The sequence below is a fragment of the Calypte anna genome, chromosome 5A, assembly GCF_003957555.1.
Source record: "Calypte anna isolate BGI_N300 chromosome 5A, bCalAnn1_v1.p, whole genome shotgun sequence".
Lineage (NCBI taxonomy): Eukaryota > Metazoa > Chordata > Aves > Apodiformes > Trochilidae > Calypte > Calypte anna.
In genome coordinates this window covers 12169900-12195634 of record NC_044251.1, presented here as the reverse complement: position 1 = coordinate 12195634, position 25735 = coordinate 12169900, and the positions used below count along the sequence as shown (strand labels likewise).

Genomic DNA, 25735 nt, shown 5'->3' with positions numbered 1-25735 from the left:
AACTAGGGCTTATCATCACCAGACAATAAACAGATAATAAATATCAATTTAGGTATTTTAATTGAAAATAAAACAAAACACAAAGCCAATCTGCTAAGTACCACAAGTTACCTGTTGCTCTCTTCACATTGTTCTTTTCATTGTCAGTCATGTAATAGATATTATCCTGGTTTGAAGCTTGGTAACTGACTTGAAGAGAGTGGGAAGGATTTAATTTTTAACAAAAGTTGCAGGTGGCAAGTGACTTAGAAAAGATGACAGTTGACTGAAAAAGAAAAAAAAGAAAAAATTAGCTGCCTACTCTTTACCCAAATACATGCTCTTTGGAGCAGCTGGAACTTAAAATGTTGACACTAAGGCATGCAGCTTGCTTTGCCTCATGCTATATCATCACATCCAGCAGTATTAACAGCGTACATCAAGCAGAGGATCTGCTTCACAGAACATGCAAAACATTTAGAAGCTGCTGTGCAGCAGCCGTGCTCTAACACAGTAACTGCTGCGTGGAGGACTCTCAAAATATTCCTTTTGTGCTGCAATCAGCTTATGGTTTCTCAAGCAGGAAATCACTTTCAGGGGTGGTGGTTTTTCTGCAGCTAACAGAACCAACGTAGGAATTATCTGATCTTTGCAGATTTTTAACCAGAGAGTTTTGTGCCGGATCAATGGAAAGAGTTAAGTATCTCTGTAGCTACCTGAAAATACCATGGAATCATAGAATTGTAGAATGATTTTGGTTGGGAGGGAAAATCTCTTAAAGCTCTGAACTAATGGATTGAAATATTACCGAATTTGTTTATTTCACATTTAGCTGGTTTGTGAGCTTTTATATTTATGAAAGATTAAAACCAAGTGGAAGAAATCATATGTTTATGCAATAACAGGCTAATAACTTTGTTTCCTCTGAGACATGAACACGGGAAGTTTTGCTTGTTTGAGGACTGCATGATGTATTTAGGTTATTTAAAGAAGTACGTGACTGGTAAAGGGAAAAATAACGTGTTTGAAAAGGGGAAGAACAGTCCTACAGCTGTGACTCTGGAACTGGTAGATGTCAGTCTTCCGATCCTGGCAAAGTTTCCACTGAGAACAAGTGCAATTAGTAGTTTGTTTCTGTTGGAAATGTCTCGCTTTCACTTTTCCTTTCTGCCAAATGCCCCCATCTGAAAAGTGCAGTAGTTCTTCATTTTGCTGTACTCTTTTTTAAAAAAAAATTTTATTATTTTTGAAGGAAACATGGGTTATAAACATTTACCTGACAGAATACAGTACTCACAAGATATTGTGGCAATTTAAGAATAAATTAAAGCTGAATGTAGCGTGGGAAGCCAGGCTGACATGTAGTGTTTCCACCTTGACAGCCTTTCACTGGAGGTAGCACAGCAAAAGATCTTGACACGTCCTGACACCAGTGTGAATGCCTTCAAGTAGAAGGCAGGTAATATTTTTCTGATGCAGTAAGAACCTAAAGTTATGGGTAGTCATGAGACAAAAAAGCCAGAAGAACCTCTACATTTCCTGAATGACTTCTCATTTTACATGCATTTTTAGGACCAAAAGTAAATAACTAAAAAAAAAAAAGTTTTAAAAATTAAAAACATACAAGTAACACATAAGTAAAAAGAGCTATATATACGGACTTAGAATTAGTTTGCCAAGTGGAGTAAAGATGTGGGAAAAGTCCAATATGGCAAATTGGAAAACTGAGATACTTGGAAATGTCATGTTAAAAGCAGTGCAAAATCCCAGCCATCACAAAGAATGGAGGAAAAATAAGTATACAGGATTAGGTTCTTATTTGCTTCTTTTGTTACCTGTCTCAAGAACCTTTTCTATTCTTTTTTCTTCTGAGTTGCTGCCTTTTCTTAAGTTCTCTTTAGTCTCTTTCAATCATCTTTTATGTCTTTTTCTAAAATAATTTGGAGTAGTAGATGAGCAGACACTTAATTCTAATCCTTTTAAGTAGGCAGGTTTTACTACATGGATTTTCAAGACTGTCTTAATAGGACTGCTGACTAAAATTGAATATGGTCAGTTTTTGTTTCTCTGAGGTAATGATAAATGATATAACGCAGTCAACATCCATAATACAACATGTGCATAATAAAGCTAGAAGAATATACTACTAGATCTAATAAAAAAGAATAATAAAAAAAAATTAGCCATGGACCACTTGGCTGTGAAGAGCAGACAATTTCAAAATCCTGCAAGCCCACACAAAGAGATATGGCAGATCCCTGTGTATCAGTGAGGGAAGATGCAGAGCCATGGCTGTGTGGTACCATTCCCAAGTGACAAACCCCATCTCTGAGGCCACACCAGAGATCCAGAGATCCACACATGACCACACCAGAGATGCCAACACTGCAGAGATCCAGTTCCCATCATCACACACAGAGAGCTGACCAGAGCTTGTCTGCACTCACAATATGCTGAGTCTGTGAAATGGATGAATATCCTCCCACAAGTAGGAGAAATGGAACTATAGTTGTAAGAGGTTTCAAGATTGTGGCTTTGTAGGTAAAAAGATTGTTCCTAACTGCATTCACATTTACCCCTCACGAGAGCGAGATGCCACTGATATTTGTAAAAGTAACTTTAATGAAAATAGGAGTAAAAAATGTGACCTTACTACTGCCACCTACAATGTTTGTGTCTGAAAGTTTGTCAGTAGACTATTCACATCTGCAAATGGGTGATACAGGAGTTATACTGTGGTCTCTTAGAAAAGTTCCATGTTTTGGGACTGTTTTTTTTCTCCATCATATTCACTTACCAGTCACAATCTGTCAAAATATACTTGGTGTATTGGTTGAACTGTTTGTATAAGCCTATTTAAAGGTTTGTTTGGTTTTTTTTACTGATTTGCTCTTCAGTATGAGCTGGATTGAAAACTCGTTGGAAGTCCTTGAATTTATTACAAAGGCAGCAGGATCAGGTTGTATAGGAGAAATATACGTCTAAGCCAGACAGTGCCTCTGTTTCTACCAGTTAGAATTAATGATGCTTTATGAAACAAGAGGTTGAGTGGCTCAGTGGGTGGTTAGTGGGGCTGATTTTCAAGAGACCTGGACTCTATATTTAGCTTAGCTATTGACCATCCCAGACAAGCTACATCATTGATCTGTGCCTTTTCTACCTAATAATAAGTGCTGCTTGTTTATCTGAATGCCAAGCTTTTCCTAACAGGTCTTGTCTCTTAGGACTTACGTAACATCGAGCATAAGGAGGCTAAAATGCTAGCTAAGGTCAGCAGACACATGTGTAATATAAAGGCATAAGAAAGGGGAAAATAATGAAGTAACACAAATAACAGTGAATATTCTTGTTCATATATAGTGATCCTTCTAATTTGTATACAGAAATTAGATTAAAGCAAGCAAGTCCAAACATTAAGGAATAGAAAAAGAACAGGGGAAATATATTAAACCAGTCCACAAAATAATTATCTACAGTCCTTAAAACATTCCACAGACAGACAGCCTTTTACAGATGGAGGTTTTAGAGGAGCTCAGGACCACACAGCAGGAGAAAGACTGAATTAGAAACAGGGGACAGATTTCCCATCCCAAGCACTGGAGTATCTTAACAACCCCACAGTGAACAGCTGTGCAACTGATGAGGGGAAACTGAGGAAGGAATTCCTCTGTGTGCTCTTCAAAACAAATTTGCATAAAACCACGCATCAGGGTGTTGTTCCTAGGCCAGAAAGTACACTTTGATTACAGATATGTACAGCAGAGCCCTCCAGTGACACATGTATCACTATGCAGTCTGTGAAACTAAGCACCTCCAGCATGGGTATTATCTGGTGGTTTTTATTTTTTCAGTCTTCTCTATAGGTAGGGTAAAGCAGCTTGTTTCTGCCTCACTGCACACAGGAAAAGCTCATTCCAGAAGAGAAACAGAGAATGGTCATAAAAAGGAGAATGTGTGGCTTTTGTTCTCTCGTGTATTCCAGTGAAGTTCTCCTTTGAACTGGCAGACGAAATTTAGTTACTGGATTTTTTTGTCCAGCCCCCAACATCAGCATGACCCTCAAGCCTGCACGGAGTTCCTAGAACTCCATACATCCCATTGCAAAATAATCTAATCATCATTGTATCTAGCAATACATTGCATTCATAAATTGTTTAAGTTTTAAGGCTGTTGGGAAAGTAGTTTGAGACTGATTTGTAGTGATGAAAAATACTTCATTACATTCAAATCCTATAGCACACTTCAAACATTCTACCAACCAAAGAATACTAACTGTGTAGACATAGCTTTAAGATTAAAAACCTATTTATGCAAGAAATTGTCTTCATCAAGAAAATAACTGCTGAAACCTTAATAACTTCTAATAACAGCCACATTTGAAGAGCAATTTTATAGCATAATGATCCTTGTTGCATAATTTGGACAGGCTTTTTTTTCTCATTTTCATTTCCCATACACAGCTTGCCTGCTTGTCATATAAGAGTTGGGCAGATGCTTTCTTTGAAGCAACTTTAAAGAACCCCACTCAGCTTCCATTCAGGATGAAAAGTATCTTAACTTCATGCTGTTTGATTCTTATATTCTCAAGGCACCTGCCCAGAAGATGTGCCACAAGGACGGGCATTTTTTTCCCCTCTACTTTACCTGATATTAAAGGTTGTCTGAAATCAAGAAATTAATTCCTTAATCTAAACCTTCCTCCAGTAATGATCTGATGGGCTTCCTCAAAATAGGCCTATAAGGACTGGGAAAACTATAAAATGGAGTTTTGGATTCTTGTTTTATTATCAGTGTAGCTGGAGGAGTTTGTACCCATTTTTATACAATTGCAAGCTGGTACAGCATTTGCCAGCAAATGCAATTGTCACTTTTTTGTGCCCAAGAGCACCTCTTACTCCCATTAGAAGAATTGTCTAACCATCAGTTTTTATCCTTAGCACATAAACTGTTGGACTGTGATATACACGAGATCAGACTAGACAATCCAAGAGTAATTTCTGACTTTAAACTCTATGATAATATAGGAAAACTACTGCATTAACATTAGCAAACAAACAAATAAATAAGACATTTTGCCTCTGAGTCACTACTTTCAAAACATGGTAACAAATTGCTGAGGCCACAATGCAAAACTAAGATCTTGTCTTTCTGGAATACTTTTGTCAAGTTCTGTGAGATGATGCTCAGTGTCTCATCGAACTTTGGCCATGGGGTCTGCCCAAATCAATGCCTTTGGAATTTCAATTGACTGAGGATTTCAGCAGGTGAGCTGAATCCTATTTATATTTTGTGAAGCACTTCTCATCTTAAGTACTTTATAAGTAGGGAGTAATAGAAGAGGAATCTTTCTTTCCCTGTCCAAAACTATACCAGTCTGAGGACCAGTCTTTTATTTCCTCCCAAGGATGTTTTATTCACCCTTAATTCAGTACTAATATTTTGTCTCCATAATGCATTCTCGATTTGATTACTTCACCAGATCAAAACCATATCTCTCCAGAAAATAAATTTGTATTGGTTTTGTGTGGCAAGGTTTTGGTAGCAGGGAGGCTAGAGGGGTGGATTCTGTGAGAAGCTGCCAGAAGCTTCCCCTGTGTCCCACAGCCAGCCGGCTCCAAGCCAGACCCACTGCTGGCAGCACTTCTGGGATAACATATTTTAAAAGGGGAGGAAAAAGTGCTGGGGAGAGGAGTAAGAAGGAGGAGGTGCTCCAGGCACCAAAGCAGAGATTCCCTTGCAGCCCATGGTGAAGATCATGGTGAGGCAGGGGCTGCATCTGCAGCCCACGGAGGATAAGAGTGGAGCAGGGATCTGGCTTCAGCCTGTGGAGGATCCCAGGCCAGAGCAGGTGGATGCCAGCAGTAGGCTGTGACACTAAAGCTGGCTTCTGACAGGACCTGTGAGCCTGTGGAGAAGAGGAACTCATGCTTGGAGCAGGTTTTCTGGCAGGACATTTGACCCCATAAGGGAACCATGCTGGAGCAGTCTATTCCTGAGGGACTGCAGCCTGTGGAAGGGAGAAGCTTGTGGAAAACTGCAGCCTAGGGGAAGGTCTCACGTTGGAGAAGTCTGTGAGAAAAGGACTATCTCCTGTGGGAGACTCCATGCTGGAGTAAGGGAAGGGTATGAGGAGGAAGGAGCAGCAGTGAGGATGTGTGATGAGCTGACAACAAATCCCAATCCCCATCCCCCTGTACCACTCAGGGGAAGGAGGAACAGAAACCCTGAGTGAAGGGTGGAATGGGGTGAAGGTGTTTTAAGATGTGGTTTTGTTATTACCCTGTTCTGATTTGTTTGGTAATAATTAATTTTCCTGAGTTGTGTCTATTTTGTCCATGATGGTAATTGGTGAGTGATCTCTCCTTGTCCTTATCTCAACCCCTGAGCCTTTCTTATTTTCTCTTCCCTGCCCATCTGAGAAAAGTGATAGAGCAGCTTCATGGCCACCTGGCATCTACCAGGGCAACTCATCACAAAACCATGCGGCCTTTAGTTCATTTTTCCAGCTAATTAGGTGACTAGATTTCAGTCACGATTCTGCAACTAGTTCCTAGCTCTTATTTACAAGTAATTTTTCTGCCTTGGTCTCTACTTGTAAATAAAACAGATGTGTTTAAACAGTCACCTAAAGTGTATTAAAATATTTGATAAATGCTTTTGACAAAATACCTAGCCATAATGTGGCTTTAAATATATGCTGCAAAATGGAAGAAAATTTCCTCCATCACTTTTTGGAGAAAAAAATACAGCACATACTGTCATCATGTGCTTCTTTCTGAAGTAAATACTGAACAGAAAATATTTGACATGGAACGTTGTAAAATATTTATGAGAGCACAGCTCCCTCTTGTGTAATTCATTATTACTACAGAAAACTGTTGTCTGGAGATAGGCTAAACTAAATCCTATGATACCTATTTATTTTATTCCTTTAACTCTACTTTGCTCATCAGGGATACTTGAGGTTTGGGAATTTTGTATTTTCATATCATTTAAAAGCCAGGACAGATACTAATACAGTAAGGCTGCACTAAAACTGCATTTAAAGGATATTATTTTTGCTCAGTAACAGGATTTAGATGTCTGTAATGGAACTCCTGTGGTTTTACTTAAGAAAATTTATGAATACTCTTCTATTTATTGCCTCTGCTAGTTTTTGTTTTTTCTTTTTTTTCCACATAACTTTCTAGGATTCTTTAATTTATATTTTGATGACTTTTGGAGAAACTTAACCTTTTTGTTTTATTCTCTAGTTTTTGTGTCCACAGGTGTTAAGAGCACCATAACGTGGCTGGTTTTATCATTCTGTCTGAGCTTTGTAGTACGCTCCTTCTCTGTGAAGTAAGACTCACAATTAGTACCAGAACATATATAAAGGAAAAGCTGGAAAGCTTATTTTTGCTGTAGCAGATTTCTGACTCTATGCAGAAAGATTGAATTTAATGAATTTTACTGTTAACACCTGAAGCCTTTGAAATAGAAACTTAAAAAAACAAAACAAAACACAGGTCTTCCTATAACATAGTGCAAAACCTCAAATGACCCTTCTGGGGAATGAGTATGAGAACACAGTATGGTGTAAGCAAAGCAAAAGCAGATCTTGAAAGTACAAACCCCGTGGTAATGCTTTAACTGGCACTTAAATTTTTCAGTCGGGGTTTTGTCCAGAATAAATGATGGGTGGATCTTAGATGGATCTGCAGAGGGCAAAGCTGATGCAGAAAGTCACAGCACTGGATGGAGCACAGGGGAAGCTCCTCAGGCTGCTTTATTCCAGCACACGGCACCACTGCATTCAGCTCGGATTGGCATCGTCTGCTCCTTCCTTCTTGAAAAATTCGGTTTATTCACAAAACTAAGGTGATTTCCTAGATTAAAATTATCTTCACCCAACCAACAGATCTAGCATTTATTTTCAGGTAAAGAACCTACCAAACCAACCCCAAACTTTGCCCTGAGCCTGGCTGGGGGTGAGGCTGGGGAGGCAGCACGGAGCATTGAGCGGTTGAGAACGCCAGTGCCCACACCCTGCCCGCTGGCTCCCGCTACCTCACACTGCCCAGAGACCGGGCAGCCCGACAGCACCCGGAAACTGGACCCCAGACGTCCCGCACCAGCCCCGCAACCGGCCCGGAGCCGCCGCCGCCGCCGCCCCCTCAGCCGCTACTGCACCGCGACGCCAGCGGCTCAGCGGGATTGACAGGAAGCTGAACATGAGCCAGCAGTGTGCCCAGGTGGCCAAGAAGGCCAATGGCATCCTGGCCTGGATCAGGAACAGCGTGGCCAGCAGGTCCAAGGAAGTGATTCTGCCCCTGTACTCAGCCCTGGTGAGGCCACACCTCGAGTACTGTGTCCAGTTCTGGGCCCCTCAGTTCAGGAAGGATATCGAGGTCCTGGAGTGGGTCCAAAGGAGGGCAACCAGGCTGGTGAAGGGACTCGAGCACAGACCCTATGAGGAGAGGCTGAGGGAGCTGGGGGTGTTCAGCCTGGAGAAGAGGAGGCTCAGGGGAGACCTCATCACTCTCTACAACTCCCTGAAAGGAGGTTGGAGCCAGGGGGGGTTGGTCTCTTTTCCCTGGCAGCTACCAGTGAGACGAGGGCACGGTCTCAAGTTGTGCTGGGGGAGGTTTAGGTTGGACATTAGAAAGAATTTCTTTACTGAGAGGGTGATCAGACATTGGAATGGGCTGCCCAGGGAAGTAGTGGATTCTCTGTCCCTGGAGATATTTAAAAAGAGACTGGATGTGGCACTCAGTGCCATGATCTAGTAACTGCAGCAGTAGTGGATCAAGGGTTGGACTTGATGATCACTGAGGTCCCTTCCAACCCAGTCAGTTCTATGATTCTATGACCCTTAGGTATCGTACGCGATCGCCTGATGGCTGAACGCGGGGCCGTGGGAGCCGAGGGAGACCGTGAAGCGGCTCAGAAAGCAGGCGCCGCCGGGGCAGCCGCCGATGGCCGTTGGGCGGCCGGGTCCTGATTTCGAATGGCAAGCGGCCCAATCAGAGGCGTGGCGGGGCCGGGCGCTGGGTTTGAGCCAGGCGGTAACGGCGGCGCGGGAGCGGAGCGGCTCTGAGCCCGGTCCGGTGGCGGAGGGGTAGGAGGGGGGGACGGTCTCAATGGCGCTGAGTGGGGTCTGAGGGGAGGCGGGGGTAGGGAGTGAGGGGTGCAGGTAGGCGGCGGGGGTGCCGGTATGGCGGAGCAGAGGCGACGGCTGGTGCGGCTGGCGGTGCTGGAGGAACTCCGCGCCTCCTACGGGATTAAGGTGAAGAGCGGGAGCTGCCTGGGGGCGGCGAAGCAGCCGGGAGCGGCGGCCACGGAGGTAAGGGGGGAGGAGGAGGTAAAGTAACGCTGCTGACGGAGGGCACCCCGGGCCGGATAGTGGCGGGGAGGTGCGGGCAAGGAGGGGGAGCACGGCGGCTGCCGGTGAGGGGGCAAAGCGCGGAGGTCCCGGAGTTGGTCTGAAGGCCCTGGACAGGCCCGGTGACCGCCGAGTCTCGTCGGTGCCCTTCCCGTAAGGCTGTTGTGTGTACCGCGCCCTGGCAGGCATCGCCCTCCCGCGGGGGGAAACGTCCGAGTCCCTGCAGTGGGGACAGTGGGGTTTTACCCCTGAGCACGGGGAGCTCCGGTCCTTGCTCCCGGTACAGCCGTGAGGGATGGTTTAGTGACGCCGAATTCCCCCCGGCCCTTTAGGACCTGGGTGTTGCAAGGCAGACCGGCTTGTGAAAGGCAGTGCTCCGCTTTTCCTTCATGCAGTCTGATAGCTCAGGCACCCATGTTTCAAATGTACTGATTCGTGTCTCTGGTCTGGTTTTGACTTTACTTACTGTGGTTAATGCCACTAGCTGTGAGATTTGAAGCATAGTCATTGTATTATGTTTTGGGATAAATAGTATGTTTTTTCTATAAGCTTTATGTCTTTTATTTTACCTTACTTTTTAATTATTTTTTGTTGTTGTTCGAAGGGCTTTATTTTTGGGGTTTCTAAGTATGAGAAACAACAATGGGGGGTTTTATACAAACAGATTTGACCTGAATTTTCTTGTGCTCTGAGGAATGAAATCTGTCCTTTGTCTTAAATATCCACTTTGAACTTGTTGAAGGGAAAAAAGTGTGTTTTCTGTGTAAGGACTCTAATTTAAACTTCAGGTTTTTTAGCAGATGTTGGTTGATACAGCATTGAAATCCATTTCAGAATACTGACCATCTGGTGGAGTCTAATTTGCAAAGCATGGAAGTAGCCACTGTGAGACCTAAGCAAGATTTCTGTGCAGCTGATACTCAGAATTAAGTCCTGGAAGGCTGCTTCTATTGCTGAGAAGATAATGCAAAATCCTGCAGTAACCTTTGGTCAATATAAGGCAAAGAAGTTGCAAAAAGACATGCATGGGTTGGGTTATTTGGAAAAGGAGAGAGGAGGGGTAAAGGTAGAACAGTCTATTCCCCCTTGTGAGTGTCAACCACATGGATCAAGATGTTTTGTTGAGGTTTTTTTATTTGAAGGGGAGGTTAATCAGAGCTGTGAATATGTGTGTATGTATGTTGTAATAAAATGTCTTGCAAAGTTGAATGCTGAACTGAAATTCTCTGTTATGTAAACTTGTAAACACAGGAAAGCATTATATCTTGGAGTTAATTTTCTTTTCCTTGTTTTTTAGTAACAATCTGAAATTCAAATGGCAAACATGTTTTCCTTCTTTTTCCTTATCATGTTATGCTAGTTTGCTGTTGCACAGGTAGACCCAAGATGGCCTAATGGATTAGTTATTGATTAACTATTTTCCAAACATGGTCAGCACTTTGAATTTCAAGTATAAGGAAAGAGAGTTTGCATTCATCTCTGATAATAACAAGTTGAGATTGATACCAATCCTTTTCTGGCTGGGAGAGAGGCTGTCTTGTATGTTCTGTAAATACAGAAAAGACATGGGGCAAAGAAATAAAAATATAAGTTGTTACACTGAAGTGTGGGCTTTTCTGACTCTGTGCTTAACCTGAGATAAACATTAAAAAATACCCACTGTAGGTGAGCATCAGTAGTAAAAATTGTTTTTTAATATGTAACAGTTTCTTAAGTGCAAATGCTGAATAGGACAGTTCAGAACAGTTTTCTAGACTGTTCTGTTGAGTATAATGCTCTCTGAAATGCCAGTCTGGAGTGCCTCAGATGAAGAAAAAAAGACTTTAAAAAGTAACTATCAGGCTTATTGTATTGATATTTTAAAAGAAAAATAGGGTTTAGCCAATTAAGAAAAGTTAGGGTGAGATTTCAGAACAGTGTTAAATAATCTTGTAGGAAAACTCACTCCTTGCAAAATGTGCTGCAGAAAATCTTTCTATTCTTTCACAGTTATCTAGGGTGTTACCTGTAAATAGGACAGGCTCAGGTATCTAGAGATGATAGTGCTGTCTCTGACAATACCTCTTATCTGTCTTAACTGCCCTTCTGTTTGTACTTTGTGAAATACTTGCTTTTCTGTAATGTGTAGTTGGTAATGCTTTTCAACCTTCTAATAACATCCATTGTATTTTATATTCTAGGGTAAAATCTTTGGAATATCTTTTCATGCTTTACCACAATCACTTGTGCCAGAATATGGTTATATTCCAAGGTAAATTAATACCTCATATTTAGATTTACACTTAATTTGCTCTCTGTATGGAACAAAAATCTTGTCAGGAGAGGGGACATAATATTTATTCCAAGCCTGCTAAAGCTTTACTGGGGGATACAAGAATAGTTTCAGTTAAAGGTGGAGGAAAACAGAAGTTAGATGGGGAATTCAGATCCACAGCTATCATTCAGCTGTATTTATTTATACTTGTAACTGGGGAAGATTGTAAGATAGCTTTTTTTTCCCTAGAAAAACTTTCTTTTGAATGTCAGAAGTATCTCGTTGTTCTCTTCTCAGCTTTCTTGTTGATACCTGTGAATATTTAGAAGAACATGCTCATACTGAGGGACTCTTCAGGAAGTCTGGATCTCTTGTTCGTTTAAAAGCTTTAAAGGTATTCTCTGAAGCCCATTTCTGCATGTTTTATTTTTTTGACTCTTTTGAGTCATATTCAAGTTTTAATATTCACATTAGGCTGATAACATTACCTGCTTTAGAAGTAAGAGGAGATCTAGTCCAGAAACTCTCAAACTTCAGCCTTTCTTTTTCTTGGAAATTTTTGGTTTTCTAGATGGTGAGAATACACCTGTGGCTGAACAAACTTGTAAGCAGTTACACACACTGGATACCATGAAGCTCTTTGTTTAGCAGTGTTCTCCCAGAGAGATGCAAACCTGGGAAACCTGTAAATTAAGATGTGATCTGACAAGATTGTGTCTCTGCAAATACTATAGTTAGGTAGAACATGACAAAGCTAAAACTGAGAACAGGGAAGACATAAGTCTTTTCTGATGTGAGCTAGAGGATTAATGCCTGAACTTAGATATCTGATAATATGCTGAAAACTTCAAATCATATTTCTTATGAAAAATTTTAGAGTAAACTGGATCAAGGTGAAAACTGCCTTTCTGCTGCGCTGCCATGTGATGTTGCAGGGCTTCTTAAACAGTTCTTCAGAGAGCTGCCAGAACCCATCCTTCCACCTCATTTGCAAGAAGGCCTTTTCAAAGCTCAGCAGCTAGGAAATGAGAAGAAAACTGCAACTGTGTTACTGTCGTGTTTGATGGCTGACAGAACTATTGAAGCTTTGAGATACTTTTTCAATTTTCTAAGAACTGTGTCCCTAAGGTCAGTGTAAAGAGAGTGCTTGTAAACATCTGATTCCTTTAGAGCTTTCTCTTTCCAGGAAGCTGCTGTAATTTTCTTTGGGTGGTTTGTGACTTTAAACTTTCTTATCTGTGGTCGTTCACTTGAAACCAGTCATGGTCTTTTCTTTCGTAAGTTCAAAGTGTTTTCTTTAAGAAACCTTTTTTTCTGGAAATTTGACTTTGTTCCCCTCTGGCATAGCTGTATTCCTCATTCTTTGGCAAGCAAAAGGAGTGTCTGATAAAATTAACATTATCTAACTGATATCTTTCTTTCCCTGTCACTGACTGGGGTCTACAGCCTCATGATTTCAATAGCATAATCATGGGTTTACCTAGCCTTGGGTGCACATTAATCTTGATACGTGAGCATGTAAGTGAGTGACTCCATATATATTTTTTTCCAACTGCATTTGTCTTATTTGGTTTTTTTGTCCCTCTGCTGCTTATGTTTTGATAATTTGTGCAAAAACTTATTTTTTAAGGTCCAATGAAAACAGAATGGATAGCAGTAATCTGGCAGTGATTTTTGCTCCTAACCTTTTGCACTTATATGAAAATGAAAAGATGTCAACCAATACAGAAAAGAAAATTCGCTTGCAAGCTGCTGTTGTGCAGACACTTATTGACCATGCAGCAGAAATTGGTAAGATGATACATTTTTATCAAGGTGTCTTGTTGCACATACTTGCATACAGCTATTCTTTTCAAAACTTTAAATAACCTCAAAAAATATTTCTCAACTAATTTAGGACAAGTACCAGAATTTATCTTGGAAAAGATCCCTGCGATGTTAGGTGTTGATGCCTTTCAATCTACTCCCTCACTCTGGGGCCCTGAAGACAGTGAAAATGAATCTCCCAGTGAATGCAAAAAGAGGAGGCACCGAAGTGTTGGGGGTAGGTATGTTGTGTGAAAGTTTCAGCAATTAAAATAGAATTACTGTGAGACCTCAGGTATGCTGATCCTAACTAATTCCTGCTTCCACAAACAAAATAGATGCCTTTGAAATCTGTTCAGTTTGATTTTCAAAATCTATGTAAGACTTCAGTAATCACATCACTTTACTATTTGTTTAGTCTGTGAGTTTATTCTAGTGAGCCTCTTGTCTACCAAGTAGGCTATTTTGCTTGCGTTTAGATTTGTGGAGCCAGATTAATGTTCCAGTGCTTGAAAAGTCATTTTCAGATCCTGTTGCAGAACACAGATAAAGTATTTTTTGCTGGTTTTGAAATTATATTTGGACATTCAAAGATATTGCATAGTTTGATAAGTCAGGTCATTAGAAGGCAAGAATATAAATGGCATATGTGTGTGTGTGTGTTTTGAAGTGTAACTTTGATTTCATTGGTTACTATGATATCATGCATCTGTTTGGTTGGTTTTTTGTTGTTTGTTTTTTTTAATCAATTTAGTTATTCGATAGAGTTTAGTTTTTTCCAAATATGGAATATTCTCTCTTGTTCTGTATTCTTTTTGAGGAGATGTACTGTGAAATATATATCTCTCCTGATTCAAATTCACTGTAACACTTGCCTTGTATGTTTTGCTATAAAAATATGAGTATATATTTTGCTCAGGTACCCGAAATATTAAGCCTGACAGCAATTTACACTAAAGCTTTGTTTTATTATGTTTAGTCAAGGCCTAGGTTTCTGTGTAATATACTTTTTCATTCTGAAGAAGGAAGATCATCCTGGAGTTGCAAAGTGATAAATTTTTCTGAATGTTAAAGATTTCAGGAGAAACTGTTAGGTTTTGTTCTGTGCAATAGGTTTTAGGAGTAGGCAGCTTCTAATCTTTCTCCAGATGCAGTAAATCATACCATTGCTATACTTTAAAAACTCGTCTTTGAATACAGATAAAAACTACCTAATATTTACCAGATATAAAAGGTATACAGGTATTTACCAGGATAAGGGAAGTACAGCAGCTTTGTACTTTGCTAAACTTTGCTATGAGAATACAATTGTAAGTTGCAATAGCCCTTAAAAATGCTTCCATTTCACACTTTTAAGATCAGAAAAAACAGTCAAACTTCATCTTTATACTCTGCTGTGTTTAATTTTGCCTTTAAGAGAACAAAACAACACTCCAAAACAAAAATGCATAGCTCACTGAAAAGTTGAACACTATTTATTTTTCAAGACTCAAATTTCATACTTTTTTTTTTTTTTTTTTTTTTTTTTGACTCACCTCAAAGTTTTAAGAGCTTTTCAGCTTCCAGACAACCACCCAATATAATGAGAAAGTCGTCTTTGGATAACTTCTAGATTTGTATACAAGAAATCACAAGGCATATGTTCTTATGACCTACTGAATTACCTAGATGTAACTTTTGTTTTCTGTTCATGTTATTTTTGTAATTCTTAAAAGAAATATAACGAACTGTTGTGACAACAACAAAAGCAGTATGTTGGTGAGAAGATCTGGACTATAGAGTTCTTTACGTAAAACAACCATTTAAACTGATCTGCTTTATTTCTTCTGAAATAATACCATTTAATCTTGAGTTTAAAACAGAGCAAGACAGACTTCATATTTAAATTTGATTGCTTGGTGTGTCTTGCATTTCAGATATTGTTAGTGGAGCATTGAATAAACTTAAATCTAACAGAACACCCTCCACTACACCTCAACAAGACAGATGTGGTAGGTATTGGTGTATTTGCAATAAATAAAGCCCATGCAGTATCTTCTAGGTTTGTCAACTATATTCCAAAAATTTCTTTAACCAGTGAACTAGAACTTAAGTTATTTAGTTTCCATTGTTTATAACTTGGAATATAGTTACATATTTGTTGAGGATACTGCATTTATTATAGTTCTCAGAGCAGCAGAGGGCTGTGCAGTTCCAGGGTTAGACAGCTGGCCTTGCGCTTCTTATCTAATGCACACTAAGGCTTCAGAGCAGTAATGTGCAGCATTTTATCAGCTGGGGAATGAACTTGCCAGAAATGAAGTTCTTTCACCTTTACTCTATCTCTTATCTTATGGAAGATGGCTTTACCTTTTTTTTAATTTGTAGTTTTGGATTTTCCTTTCTGGTACTCATGTGAAAAATCAACCGAAAAACCTTCCAAAACCCTAAGCTTTACTGATTGCTTTGCCTGTTCAAAATGCATGCACGTTGGCTAAGCTTTTTCAACAGGGTTTTGTTTTGTTAGTTGTGTTTGGTGGGTTGTTTTTTTGTTATTGTTTTTGTTTGTTGTTGGGGGTTTTGTTTGTTTAAAAAAAAAACAAACCACACACAACCCCACAAAAATACTGTTTATTTTCTAGTCCATGCTCAACCTTTAAATCTGTTATTGCAATTTGGTGTTTGCAGTTTCAGTCCTTTCATCAGTGACTCCAGTGGTCCTTACTCCAAGTACCAAGCGTAAGCTTCCAACTGATTGCTCTCAGGGCTTGTCCAGCAAGAAGAGACGATCTTTTAAGCATAGTTTTGCTTTTGAGTTATTACCAAGTAACATTTTTAGCAGCAACTCAACACCAGCATCAGGTACATTGCCTTCTTTTTTTTATCTTCCTGCCAGAAGTGGCTGTTTATGGATTCAATTCAACTGTACATTATTTTGTTCTTGTTAGGCATTCCTTGATAATCTTGTTTCTAACAGTGCTCCGTGCACGACTTTCCTGTCTGAGTGCTTCTGCATGGATTGAGCAAAACCAAAATTCTTTTTCTTGTTTTTTGTTGTATTAATCTCACAAATCTCTAGTCCTGATGTGTGTTTCTTTTTCAGGCCCTCTGTATCATCTATGTTATCTCACTTTTCTGGTTCAGCACATAAATCCATGAAAATGCCTGTGCTTCCAATCTTCTGAAATTTGTGACTGCCTTCTGTCTTTTAAATACTTAAAATAGCTGGTCCTAGCTCCATGTGAAATATAATTGTTGTTATTTTGAACGTTCTTTCATTAATCCAATCATCTCTTATTTTCTCTAGATGCTAAATAATCTCAGAATTCCTTAGAAAAAAATTTGCTATTGTTTGGCAATGCTTTAAAACTGCTTTATTCTACTGCAATGCTTCTGATGGTCAAGCTCTTCTGCAAACCCAATTTTATTTTTGTTTAGTTTGTTAATGTACTGCCAAATGAATTTGGAGTAAAAAGAAACTTCTAGATTGGCTATGCTTGTTTTGCCTGAACATCAATTTTAATTTTTTTCCCAATTGAATGGTATAAGCATCTTAATTTTATTTATGAAATTACTTCATGCTCATCATGAAATTCTTGTTTCTGTGGATAATTAAAGTAATGACATTTTCTTGAGATAGTAATAATGCATCTGTTTTGTAAAAATGTTAATATAATAGCAACTATTTCGTTTATTGTTGCTTTAACTGTTCTGGCTAGGTATGTAAAAAAGCACACTGCAAGTAATATAAAGACTATATTTAATTTGTCTTATTAGGCTCTTAAATTTGAGGAACTGATCTGATGATAACTGTGGAAACTTAATTCAGGTAGTGATAGTGGTAGCATGCAGTTAATGGCAATCCAGCCACTTCTATGGATGCTACAAGCAACAGCTTCATTTAACATTAAGTTATAAATTGCTCAGGTTGGAAAAGACCTGTAAGGTCATCCAGTCTGACCTTTAAGTGAACTCTACTAACCTAGCTAAACTGGCAGCCCACTGCAAACCATGTCCCTAAGCACTGTATCAGTATGGTCTTTAAACACATTCAGGGATTGTGACCACCATGTCCCTGAGCAGCCTATTCCAATGCTTTAACACTTTCTGTACATAAGATTTTCCTTACATCCACTCTAAACAACCCCTGCTGCAACTTGAAGCCATTTCCCCTTGTCCTATCACTAGTTACTAGTAAGAAGAGACCAAACCCCCCTCTTACTATAGACTCCTTTCAGATAGTTGTAGAGAGCACTAAGGTCTTCCCTCAGCCTCTCTCTTTCAGACTAAACCCCAGACTCCTCACCAGATTTATTGCTTTTCTCTGGATGCACTCCAAGCAACTCCATGTCCTTACTGTAGTGAGGGACCCAAAACTGAACACAGTACTTGAGGTGCAGCTTCACCAGTGCCAAGTACAGGGAGGTGATCACTGCTGGTCACACTGTTTCTGATACAGGCCAGGATGCCCTTACCCTTCCTGGCCACCTGGGCACACTGCTCACTCATATTCAGCCAGCTGTCAATCAAGACCCCCAGGGTCCCTTTCTGAGAGGCAGCTTTCCAGCCACTCCTTCCCAAGCATGTAACAGTGCATGGAACTGCTGTGGCCCAAGTGCAGGACCTGACACTTATTCTTCTTGAAACTTGTACAACTGGCCTCAGCCAGGGCCTTCTGTAGAGCCTTTCCACCCTGGGGCAGATCAACACTCCCCCCAATTTAATGTTGTCTGTAAACTTACTGAGGGTGCGCTCTATGCCATCGTTGAAGTAATTGATAATGATATTGAACAGGAGTGGCCCTAGTACTGACCCCTGGCAAACACTACTTTGCCAGGTGACCAGCTGCCACCTGGATTGACCTGTATTCATCATCTCTCTTTGGGCCCTGCCATCCAGCCAGTGTTTGATCCAGCAGAGCATATGCCCACCCAGGCCTTAGGCAGCCAATTTTTTTCATGAGGGTGTTGTAGGGAGCAGTGTCAAAGGCTTTACTCAAGTCCAGGTAGACAGCATCCACAGCCCTTCCCTCATCCAATAGTCAGGTCACCTTGTTGTATATTAGTTTCACCAAGCAGGAGCTTCCTTTCATGAATGCATGCTGTCTGGATCTGACTGCCTGCTTGTCCTGCATGTGTTGTGTGATGGCTCTCGGAGTGATCTGTTCCATGACCTCCCCTGGCACTGAGGTCAGACAGATCTGCAGTTCCTCACATTTTCCTTCCACTGGGACATCCCCTGATTTCCAGGACTGCAAGTAGATCATGGAAAGTGGCATGGTCAGCACATCTGCTAACTCCCTCAGCACTCAGTGGTGTAACTCATCTGGCCCCATAGATTTATGTGTATCTAAGTTATGTAGCAGGTCACTAACCATTTCCTCTTGGATTATGGATGTTTTATTCTGTTCTTCATAATAAAGTGGAAGTCAAAGTGATTTCAAGCCAGAAGTCCACAAAATAAGCTAATCTGAACTGTTTAAAAAACTATCCTCCATTGTGTTAGATGTTGTGTCTTTATCTGAAACAATGTGACTATTTTAAAATAATGTAAATATGATTTTGTTTCTGTAGTTCATTTTGAAGCAAGCCCTTGTGAGTCTCTTGAGTCATCACAAGTCTCACTGTCTCCTGCAACTATTGGTGAAATTCATCTCTCTAGTACAGGGAACAGAAGAAGTAAAAGACATGCAAGCAAAAAATTATACAGGTAATTTGCTTTTGGTCTTCAGAAACTAAAGAAAAATTAGAAAGATATGTTTAGGCCCTCCACCCCTTGAAGCTCTCTTTTTTTAATGTTTAAGACAAACCAGTTTCATTTTATAATAATCTTAAAATCACCAGATCTTCCCATGTGGCAAAATGGAGCTAAAAAAAAAATTAAGGTCTGGTATAGTAGCCTCCTGTATCTATTACAAAAGCTTGGCAACAGGAGGAGTGGTACTAGAGGAAATAACCATAAACATCAAAATGTTTTCATTGCCCTCCTGAAGAGTTTGTGTCACTTCTTCCTGTCTCTCCTCCCAGGGCTGAATCAGGAAAGACAGGTTGTTTTTCCCCAAAGATCAGCCGAAAAGAAATGGTTCGGAGGTCGTTACGCTTGAAGTTTGGTTTGGGGAAAAGCAACAGAGAAATGGTAAGTATTCTGCTTCTAACCCAGTTTTCTTGCTACTCTGCAAATCTTAATGTTTGGGCACTGCTTTTCAGTAGCAGGAAGGACTTATCTGATAATAGAGGGATCACAGCATAACTGGACCTTCTATCAAGTACAAGAATCTGTGGGTTTATTTTCATAGCAGTAACTGATCAGCTTGTTCAGGGTTCAGCTGGGAGGGGCCACAGCTCGGGCAGGAGACCCAAATTGACCAAAGAAACATTCCATGCTATATAATATCATGCTCTGGAATAAAATCTAGGTGGGGGAGTTTTTGCAAAGTAGCCACTCCTCAGGAGCTGATTGGGCATCTGTCTATCCTTTGTGAGTGACTGCTTTTGCATCACTTGTAGGTTTGGGGTTAGTTTTGGTTGGTTGGTTGTTTTTTTTCTTTTGCCCCACTTTGCCTTATCAGTTCCCTCCCTCATCCTTCAAAGAATTGGAATGAGTGAGCAAGTGTCTGGATGGGAGCTTACCTGCCAGCTGGGGTCAACCTACCATACTTGTGATCAGTAGGCCTCACAGTTACTGCCACTCTGATATTACAGAGCCTACACACAGATTCACTATGTTCAGAGTGTGGTTGAACTTACCTTACTGCAGGTGGATTGCTCCCTACCTAGGTCTACAGAGGATCAAGGGAAGATGAAGTATGTCCAAGGAAAGGCTGATGTGCATAGCTTTTTCCTGAAGGTTCCTCTTTAAATTGGATCCCAAGTGACAAATTTATATGAGAGTAATTAATACCTTTTGTTTGTTCAAGAATATTGTAACAGGATGTGCAGTTGGTAATAGATCTGAAAATATTGGAAGACGTCTTGCAAGTCAACAAGGCTTGGAAAACAGAACTGAATGTGTGAGAAGAGATGTACTCTTCAGCCCATATGTCAGTGAGAAATTCCCTAAGAAAGGTAAATATCTAACAGAGTACATTAAATGTGGAAAACTTTGCTTTTATAAAGGTGTTAGAGCAAAAGTTAGCTGAGTGTTAGAAGCTCCTGGGGAAAAAGAAACAGTTTAGGACTGGCTCATTTGTTTCTAGTGTACTTAAGTAGTTCTTTGTTAAGCAATGTGAGATACATTACTTCAGTTCTTAATGTAAAGCCTTTTTTGATATCTCTAAAATTTATGGGAGTAATAGCATCTTTAAGTACAATTTTGATCACTGAAAATGCAAGATTTTTTTCTTAAACACTGTGATATTTATTTTAAGGTTCAAAGAATGTGATAAACTCAGAAGAAAACTTGCTGACTCCAAAACGTCATGATAAAGTAGCCTACCGAATGTCACGGAATAGTCCTGCTGTTACAGATTCTCAGGCACCCAGCAGCAATGAGGGAGTTCTTCCAGGAAACTCTGAAACAGGAACTGGTTCTTCAGAATCTGTTTTCATCTTTGGAAAGCCACCAGTTGTTTCATCTGAATTCAAATCCACAACTGTGAGCAAACAAGACAACAACTTCGAACTGCTTTGTGAAGGGGAAAGTAATTCAGCTGCAGAAACATTGTTGAAAGTTAAGCAGGCCTTCTCTGCATCTGGAAGTAATCTTCACAATCTGATAGGTGATACAAAATCTTCCTTCTCAGATGTAGCAGGTGAAACATTAAATGAAACTTCATATCTGAAAGGGCTCAATCCAGAGAAAGAACTGTTGGTTGAAGTTTCTGGAAATCTAACAAATGCAAAATCCATAGAGCTGTCACACCAATCTAATCAATCTCATGTGACTGATAAACAGCAAGCAAAAAAAGTTGAAGCTACATGTTTGGAAAAAAGAAACTTCAAAACTTCTATTGAGATTCAACTTCAGGTCCAGAAACCAGATATAAAAAATGTAACAGAACTTCCTGTGTCCCAAGTACAGGCCAGGGAGGACAAGCAGACTGTTGTGAACAGTTCGTCAAAAGGTGACTTAAACAAATCAGATTCTTTCGGAAAAAAAGAAGAGTCAACACACAGGCAAACAGGTGAAAACTGTGTGGTAAACTGCTGTAATTTGGAAGAAGATACTGTTAAACCTTCTGTGGCAGGACAGCTTCCTGCTTCTCAGTTGCCTAAATCCCAAATTGAAGTCAGCAACCGATTCTTGCAAGCTGAAAATTCAGATAAAACTTTAACTAAAACATCAACTGTTTCTGATTATGGAAAGGTTTCTGACCACATACAATGGTTCAACAAGCTTTCATTAAATGAACAAGCTTCTGCAAGCAAAACCAAATCACCTCTGAAGTTTCAACGTACCCCGGTTAGGCAGTCTGTAAGAAGGATGAATTCCTTACTGGAAGCTAACAGGCGATCTGTGAGCTCTCAGCTGCTTCAAGCAACTGATGTTGGTTCACCACTTGTTAAATCTTTGAGCTATGATTCTGCATTATTCTCCTGTGCAGAAAAGACCTCAAAGAATTTCATGGCTTTGCCACTCAGGAGTGAAAGCAGGTATGACCAAGCTACTCTATCTCATGAGAAGCTGACATCCATATCATCTTGCAGGCAGCTAAACCCATCAGACAAGCCTGATGCTTCTGTCAGAACTGCTGCAGTCAGTGAACTGAAAGCGACGGCTCATCCGTCCAAGTCTGTTCTAGAAGATCTGACCAATCATGAAACAGCAAAACCCACTTTAAAAGTTAATGATAATACAAGTATTCCAGGTGCTGTCCCAGAAAAATCTACAGTCACAAGAAGTGCTTCAGGAAGAGAAAGAGCTCGTTACAGAGGCTCTCCAAAGAATCCAATATCTAAAGTGAAACTGCTACCCACTGCAAAACCAGTAGACTTGTAAGATCACATATGATGATATAGCAATCATATGTAACCAAACCTCAGTGAAATCTAAATTTGTATGACTATTTTTTAGCTCTAAATATTTGTATTTTTTGATTTGTTTTTTTAATCTTAGAAGTCCATGACTTGTGCAAATAATTTGCTTTATGTTGAGTTTTCCTTCATTTACCGAAATTTTTGTAAATGCTAGTCAGTTCATCAAAATGAATTTGACTTCTAGAACAAAAGTAATCTGTCTTTACAAATGATTGCATTAGATCTCCTATATTACTATCTTGGTATCTAAAAAACAAAAAAACATGCTGCATCTCCCTAAATAATTTTTGCAGTACTTAGACTAAGTACCAAGTTTTTTAAAAATTTCAGACATTCTAAACAAAATTAACAGACTTGAAAGAAAATGATGCTGTGTATTGATAGTTAAATTTATTTACTTAGTTTTAAATGTATTGTAGCACTACTTTGATATTTAAGTTGGACCTTATACCAGCTCTACTTCTTTTGAGACAATGCTTTTTTATTTCTATTGGAGTAAATTTAGAGCATATTTTCCATGTTGGATAGGTTAAAAAAAGATATTTTTTCATGTGTGCACACACACTGGAGTATTATTAGAACACAGGAAAAACTAAATGTGCAGTTTATTCAATAAGTGAAAAGTCTTAAGCTTAATCTGGCAATGTGATGGGTACCAAGTATTTTCACTTGTGAGCAGTGAAATATTTTGTCTTGATATGAGGTGGTCTTAACTTATTTTTAGAGCAATAGAATAGTGTTAACTAGATGGTGCAGAAGCAGATCTTAGATGCTGATAATGTTGCAAGAGATGAATGTAAGAAGCCATAGTCTGTTAAAAGTGGATTTGCACAAGCAAATGTTTACATCTTTTGGAATTAAAACTGTTTGTCTGTCATCAGTTGTAGTGTTATTTAAGAGTAAACACTTGAAACTGTTCATTAGCTTTCTGTATATGCAAATTGCTTCTTGGCAAAATGTAAGAGCTGAAAGCACTGGATACTTTTGGTTTTAATAAAACCATTGGTTTTGTCCCTTTCTGAGCCTGTTTTTCTATAATGACTTTGAAAGTCAGATTATGTTGTCATATGCAGACTGTGGACATCAAAAGTAAGTCTGAAACTACCAAAGTCAGAAGTAGTTCTCTTCTGACTCCATTCTGTTTATCTTGGATACATGTTGGTGATTCTCATAACTAACAGAAAGGCACTGCGACAAAATTTAGCAGGAGTAGACTTTTTAAACTTCTGAAGTGGTCTGTTAGGGAACAAGATAGTTCTGCATGCTTTCTGTTCTCCCCTCCACCTTTCCCTTTCTTCCCCACACATCCCCCTATTTACGAGCTGAGTTGGTTCAGCTCAGTGATCTGGTGGAAACTGCCTGTACCATCAGGCCAGCTGAGCTGCCTCGCTCTATTGCTACATTATTGTAGAGTTTTAATAGTAGTGATACAGCCATGGGAAAATATTAACAGGATTTCTTGGTATTGTCGATGGGTATTGAAGGCTTAAGTGTCACCTCCTAAAGAGGCCAGCATGAGCAGTTCACCACCATCCAGAGCAGAAGCTCCATTTCCCTGTGCTCAGCTACATGCTCTCACCCTTTGCCTTTCACTGCTGCTGGCAATAGGCTGAACAAAATCACCAGAGCTGCATGTTTTGTATCATCATGAGGCTAGCAAAGCCACTGCCAGCTGTAACAGTTGATGCAAAGGGGTAGGAGATGGAAGAAAAAGGGCAGAAAAAGGAAATGTCATGAGGAAAAAGAGATCTGACTCCTGCTCCAATAGTGAGCTGTCATATTTTGTGTTTGAAAGATCAAGATGAGATTTATTTTTCTTTCTGAGAATACTAAATATTTTGAATGCTAATGTAGCTTGGACAATGTTTTATAGATGGAGCAGTAAACTGTTTTTGATTGTCAGTGCAAGATGGTCTTGAACCACTAAGATATTTCATAACAGTTCAGGCACACTTCCATTTATGTAAAATTGATGATGTTTTGGAGAAAGAAAATAGAAACACTAGGTGCCCAGTGGAGGTGCTTAATCCTGCCAATTACCAACACAGGTAAAGTACTAGAAACCAGCAAGAGAGTAATCTACATTTGAAAGTGTAGTTCTTGAATCTGTTAGGGTTTCTGGGGTGTAATCTCAGCTTTTTGGTAGACAAGCTAAAATGAAGCATTTCCCATTGAAGTGAGTAGTAGTGAAGGTTTGTTACATAGAGTAACCCTTAGAAATTACTGTTTTGATAAGTGCCATCAAATGCCAGACTGTATTTAGCAAGATAATTTTATAGTTGGTTTTGTGTTAACCTCTGTTATGGGTGATGTGTGTAGGTTTGCTTAACCTGGAGACCTTTACCTGCTAGTGCTTAGAGACGGTTGCTGTGCTATGACCCTCTAGACCTGCGGATTGGTGGCAGAATCGTTCTGTAAATGGTTGATCTAATTATTCCGGAGGAAAGAAATCACAGGGGGAGAACAGACACAATCCTAGGAATACGTCATGCCTTTATTGCAGTAGCTGTTAATCCCTCAACAACCTTCAGTTTATTTTTAGATCATTGTGTTTAGCTGCAAAGAGAGATCTCGAATCCCCCCTCTCTCAAGCCTTGTGTCACCTCTTGAATGGGCCAAACCCCCGGCAGCCAGAACACGGGCGAGCATGTTCCCTGGGGAAGCTGGCGGGGCCTCGCTGCGAAGGGAAAGAAAGGGGGGGGCTAGGGGCCGTGGCTGCGCACGGAGGATGCGCGGCCGCGGAGCCGCCGCGTCCGCAGAACCGCGGTAGAAGCCGGAGGTGAGTGCGGCCCTACCGGGACCGGGCCGGGGGGCTCCGTGCGCGAAGGATCCGGACCGGGTGTCGGGGGGCGGATTGTGGGGGTGAGGGTCCGGCTGTCTCGTAGCCCAGCGGGGCGGTAGCTCTGCTCCTCAGCTCCCGGGGAGCGCTGTGTAGAGCTCAGGCTTTTCTCCTCCTCACAGAGGGAAGGGGCTGAGCCGGCGGGCAGCTCTCTCCTGAGGAGGAGGAGGAGGGTGGTGAAGCCGCGACGGTGGAGCTGCACACAGGCGTTGTACGCTCCCCAGCGCTGGGCGGTTTTTTTCAGCCATTTTTTGCCTCAAAGACGATTTCAGGTGCCTTGCGTGGGGTGGTGGGAGCAATCGGACATTTTTATGCATCTGGTGTGGATGCTAAACAGGCAGGATCTGTGTTTTAAGGAAGACGAGGGTTTTGTGTTTATTCAGGGGACTGGAAGTGATGTATTTTAATCATTCTCTGAGGTGAGGGGGAACGGAGCTCTAAGGAACAAGAATTCTGATTACAATTCAGGCTCTCAAAGAGGACAGTAGAGTGGTGCTTGGGTTTGTTTTTGATTTTCCTCGTTCTACATTTTCCTTTTC

General features: G+C 40.4%; 1 protein-coding gene across 4 annotated transcripts in view; it reads left to right on the top strand.

Moving 5' to 3' along the window:
- The first annotated feature begins 9164 nt into the window (after nucleotides 1-9164).
- The window catches only part of LOC103529765 (neuroendocrine protein 7B2), a 44804-nt gene continuing 28233 nt past the window's right edge, over nucleotides 9165-25735 (top strand). The window contains exons 1-12 of one of the 4 annotated variants that reach the window (XM_030451598.1): nucleotides 9165-9304; nucleotides 11524-11594; nucleotides 11895-11991; nucleotides 12475-12725; nucleotides 13228-13388; nucleotides 13495-13641; nucleotides 15320-15394; nucleotides 16071-16244; nucleotides 18956-19091; nucleotides 19409-19517; nucleotides 20299-20446; nucleotides 20749-23374. In XM_030451598.1, the coding sequence (XP_030307458.1) occupies nucleotides 9176-9304; nucleotides 11524-11594; nucleotides 11895-11991; nucleotides 12475-12725; nucleotides 13228-13388; nucleotides 13495-13641; nucleotides 15320-15394; nucleotides 16071-16244; nucleotides 18956-19091; nucleotides 19409-19517; nucleotides 20299-20446; nucleotides 20749-22319 (3069 nt within the window). In that variant the 5' untranslated portion in view covers nucleotides 9165-9175 and the 3' untranslated portion in view covers nucleotides 22320-23374. Of the gene's footprint in view, nucleotides 9305-11523; nucleotides 11595-11894; nucleotides 11992-12474; nucleotides 12726-13227; nucleotides 13389-13494; nucleotides 13642-15319; nucleotides 15395-16070; nucleotides 16245-18955; nucleotides 19092-19408; nucleotides 19518-20298; nucleotides 20447-20748; nucleotides 25137-25203; nucleotides 25220-25735 lie in introns of those variants that run through there. The other 3 variants (XM_030451600.1, XM_008495253.2, XM_030451601.1) reach the window with 3 other exon arrangements.